At 43.7% G+C, this 4,403-nt stretch overlaps 1 protein-coding gene across 1 annotated transcript in view; it reads left to right on the top strand.

Annotated features, from left to right (window-relative positions):
- Positions 1-330: 330 nt before the first annotated feature.
- Positions 331-4,403, top strand: part of RBFOX1 (RNA binding fox-1 homolog 1) — a 754,257-nt gene continuing 750,184 nt past the window's right edge. The window contains exon 1 of the mRNA XM_017533966.2: positions 331-411. Within this exon, the coding sequence (XP_017389455.2) occupies positions 361-411 (51 nt within the window). The 5' untranslated portion in view covers positions 331-360. The remainder of the gene's footprint in view (positions 412-4,403) is intronic.

Genomic DNA, 4,403 nt, shown 5'->3' with positions numbered 1-4,403 from the left:
GCACATCCATACCAGCCCATTTCCTCCTTGCCTTACTTGATCATAGAATGTTTAAGTTTCCTGCAACAAATATTTCTTGAGAACCATATTATCTAATCTGCCGGAGACACAGTGATGAACAGGACAGATCCATTTCCTGATTGGATGGCACTTACAATCTAGGGGAGGAAGACAGACGTTTGACAAATGAGTGGGCCCACCTATACATAGGAAGGAATAATTGGGAAAAGGTATTTGCTATACAGAGATTTTTAAATATAGAAAGAGGTGTGCTAAAGAGCAGCTGATTTGTTGTGGGGATAGGATTCTTCTAGAAGATGTTGGGGATTCATATGTAAGCTGAGATAGGAAGGCAAGGACATGTCAGCCACAGAAACATCCATGGAAGAGCAATCCAGGCAGCAGGAACAGGTGACTCAGCCTGAAGTGGGAAGCGTGTTTGCTTTTTTGGGGAGCAGAACAAAGGGGAGGGTGGTGTAAGATGGGTTTGGAGGGGTTGTCGGGTCACACAGTGCAGAGCCCTTCAGGTCGCAATACAGAGAGAGAGAGAGAGAGAGAGAGAGAGAGAGAGAGAGAGAGAGAGTGTGTGTGTGTGTGTGTGTGTGTGTGTGTGTGTGTGTGTAAACCACTGGAGAGTTTTGAGCAAATGAAATGTGTTCCCAGGTTACATTATTGAAAGATCACCAGCTGTTACATGGAATAGGGAGTACTGATCGGGGGTGGAGAATGGAGTCAAAGATTCCAATTAGGAATTGGTTAGGAATGCATTCCAATTAGGAAGTGGTTGCAGTAGTTCTGGATAGAGATCATTGTGGTTGGGGCTGGCGTGTTGTTAGCAGAGGTGTGGGAGAGTGGATGGTTTGGGGAGATGGGGAAGATGTTGCTACAGTCGAGTGTCCCCAGTCCTGCTTATGTCAAGCGTGGAGGGTGAGGGAAAGAGGATTCAGGGAGAAGAGCAGAGAATTGTCTCTTACAGGAGTCCCCTTTACATCAGCAGCCTTAGTGGGGTGGCGGGTGGGAACTGGGAAGGTTGGAGATGCTGGAGAATATAAATGAGCACAGGGCCTGTGCTACAGGCAATCGCTCCACACAAGTTTTGCTGTGAAGTGATTCAGACAGAAGACGGGGACAGAGAGGGTCAGGGACTTTTTTTTTTTTTTTTCCTTAAAAAAAGGATATATTGAGGGCTGGCACGGTGGCTCACACCTGTAATCTCAGCACTTTGGGAGGCCGAGACAGGCGGATCATGTGAGGTCAGGAGTTCAAGACCAGCCTGGCCAACATGGTGAAGCCCCCCATCTCTACTAAAAATACAAAAATTAGCCGGGTGTGGTTGTGCACACCTGTAATTCCAGCTACTCAGGAGGCTGAGGCAGGAGAGGCGCTTGAACCTGGGAGGCGGAGCTTGCAGTGAGCCAAGACTGCACCACTGCACTCCAGCCTGGGAAACAGCAAGAGTCTGTCTGTAAAAATAAATAAATAAATGAAATTAAAAAAAAAATAGAGACAAGGCCATCAGCTTTGAAAGAGAGAGAGAAAGAGAGAGTGTGTGTGTGTTTGTGTGTGTGTGTGTGTGTGTGTGTGTGTGTGTGTGTTGGGGTGGGTTTGAGGGGTGTTTCCCCATTAATAGAATAAATGATTAACAGTAAGTACTTGAAATCAAGTTGATGCATTTCCTCATGTGCTGTGCAGACAAAATAAAGCTCGGTTTTGTTGTCAGACAAAAGCAGCACTTATTATAATGGTTGGCATTTCAGAGATCATTCAACTCTAAGAGATAATAACACATCAGTCAGTCAGGAAGCCTTTTTCCCAGTGATATCAACAGAATTAAGCGCAAGTAATAGACTGTTGTGGGCGCAACCAGGAATTTTCTTTTGCCGAAATGCTCCTATTTCTAGCAGAAGCTCAACGTTGGTTTTTCAGCTTCTATTTGGAGAGTCTGTTTCTTTCTTTCTTCCCGGGGGAAATGTGAGATAGATATTGTAAACGGTGAGGACTTTCTATTGTTTTTGACAGTTATCAAAGAAACATTTTTTTAAAAGCTGGACCATTGACTGAAAAATAAACCCATTTGGGATTTTTGAGCCAAGTGTGTTGAATCGTGTGTGTGATAGTCACTTTTAAGTTTTGGGGAACATATCTGCACCTGTGTTACCCACTCATGGGTAGTTTTAAATTTTTATTTAATTTTGTTTTAAGTTCCAGGGTACACGTGCAGGATGTGCAGGTTTGTTACATAGGTAAACGTGTGCCATGGTGGTTTACTTTGCCTATCAGCCTGTCACCAAGGTATTAAGCCCAGCATACATTAGCTTTTCTCCCTAATGGTCTTCTCCAGCATCCCTCAAAAGGCTCCCTTTTTGTGTCCATGTGTTCTCATTGTTCAGCTCCTACTTTTAAGTGAGAACATGCAGTATTTGGTTTTCTCTTCTTGCATTGGTTTGCTGAAGATGATGGCTTCCAGCTTCATCCATGTCCCTTCAAAGGACATGATCTGATTCCTTTTTTCAGCTGCATAGTATTCCATGGTGTATATGTACCACATATTTTTAATCCAGTCTGTCATTTCTGGGCGTTTGAGTTGATTCCATGTCTTTGCTTAATGGGAGATAGTTATAGCCCATATGAACACAGAGAGGCATGTGGTGCAGTTTGGGGTTCATGCCATTTCAGGAAATAACAGTCCAGTTGCTGGTGACATAAATCACATTCTTTTTTTTTTTTTTTTTTTTTTTGGGACAGAGTCTTGCTTTGTTGCCCAGGCTGGAGTGCAGTGACACGATATCAGTTCATTGCAACCTCTGCCTCACAGGTTCAAGCGATTCTCCTGCCTCAGCCTCCTGAGTACTGGGATTACAGGCATGTGTCACCATGCCTGGGTAAATTTTGTATTTGTAGTAGAGACAGTATTTCACCATGTTGGCCAGGCTGGTCTCAAACTGCTGACCTCAGGTGATCCACCTACCTCAGCCTCCTGAAGTGCTGGGATTATAGGCGTGAGCTACCACACCCAGCCACGGTGTCCATATGTTGATAGCACTTGGGAGAAAACTGATCAGGTTTGTTTTTCCCACATGATAGTTGAGAAGACTGAGCCACATGATCAGAATTTCAGTCCAAGTTCATAGATCTCTTCCCTTGAAACATCAGTTTATGATTAGCACTGCTCATATGGTCCTAGACTGGAAATTTTCTACTCCTGTAACCCCTGAAGTGTACTTTGTGGGTAAGTAGGAGCTTCCTGAGTGGATAGATTAGGACAATAGTAATGGTAATAACAGTAATAAAAATTAAACTAACTGGGTGTGATAGTGCACACTTGTAGTCCTAGCACTTTAGGAGGCAGAGGCAGCTGGATCGCTTGAGGTTAGGAGTTCAAGATCAGCCTGGCCAACATGGTGAAATCCCATCTGTACTGAAAATACAAAAATTAGCCAGGCATAGTGGTGGGTGCTTGTAATTCCAGCTACTTGGAAGGTGGGGGGAGGTGAATCGCTTGAACCCTGGAGGTAGAGGTTGCAGTGAACGAGATTATGCCACTGCACTCCAGCCTGGGCAACAGAGTAAGACTCCATCTCAAGAAAAAACAAAAACAAAGACAAAACAAGAAGCTAGCATTGACTAAGTGCTTATTTTTATGATTTCTATGGGAGGTATCTCTGGAGTTATCTCAGGAGTCCTTACATAAGCATCATTACAGGGTGGGAGGCAGGCATAGGGCAGATAAGAAACTCAGCTCTACTGAGAACAGGAATTTCAACACAGGCATTCCGGCTTTAGAGGCCACTCTCGAACTTTCTCCTCTGTCCTGGTTCCAACAAACTCATTCTTCTTTCCATGAATACACGAAACTAATATTATTTTCAGAATCCAGTTTCCAGAGGTAAGCATGGTGTATGCATTTATGGCTATTGATTTCTTACAGAAAAGGGGTCCTGATTCAGACCCCAAAAGAGGGTTCCTGGATCTTGCGCAAGATAGAATTCAGGGTGAGTCCACAGTGCAAAGTAAAAAAAGTTTATTAGGAAAGCAAAGTGGTGAGAGAACAGCTATTCCATAGACAGAGTAGGGCGTTCCCGAAAGTAAGAGGAAGAATACATCTACCCTGGATCTAATGCTTATATAGGATAAAAAGAGATCTTGGGGTGATGTGCTCTGCTACAAGGGTTTGTGATACAGGATTAATTTTCTTAACTACTGTATTTTGCAAGAATGGATATTATTATTATTATTATTATTATTATTATTATTATTTGAGACGGAGTCTCTCTTTGACACCAGGCTGGAGTGCAGTGGCATGATCGTGGATCATTGCAACCTCTGTCCTGGGTTCAAGCGATTCTCCTGCCTCAGCCTCCCGAGTAGCTGGGACTACAGTCTTGCACCACCACATGCAGCTA

This window comes from Cebus imitator, unplaced genomic scaffold (assembly GCF_001604975.1).
Source record: "Cebus imitator isolate Cc_AM_T3 unplaced genomic scaffold, Cebus_imitator-1.0 Scaffold4, whole genome shotgun sequence".
Classification (NCBI taxonomy): Eukaryota; Metazoa; Chordata; class Mammalia; order Primates; family Cebidae; genus Cebus; species Cebus imitator.
The sequence above is the reverse complement of the archived record's forward strand: the minus strand, read 5'-3'. Positions and strand labels throughout refer to the sequence as shown.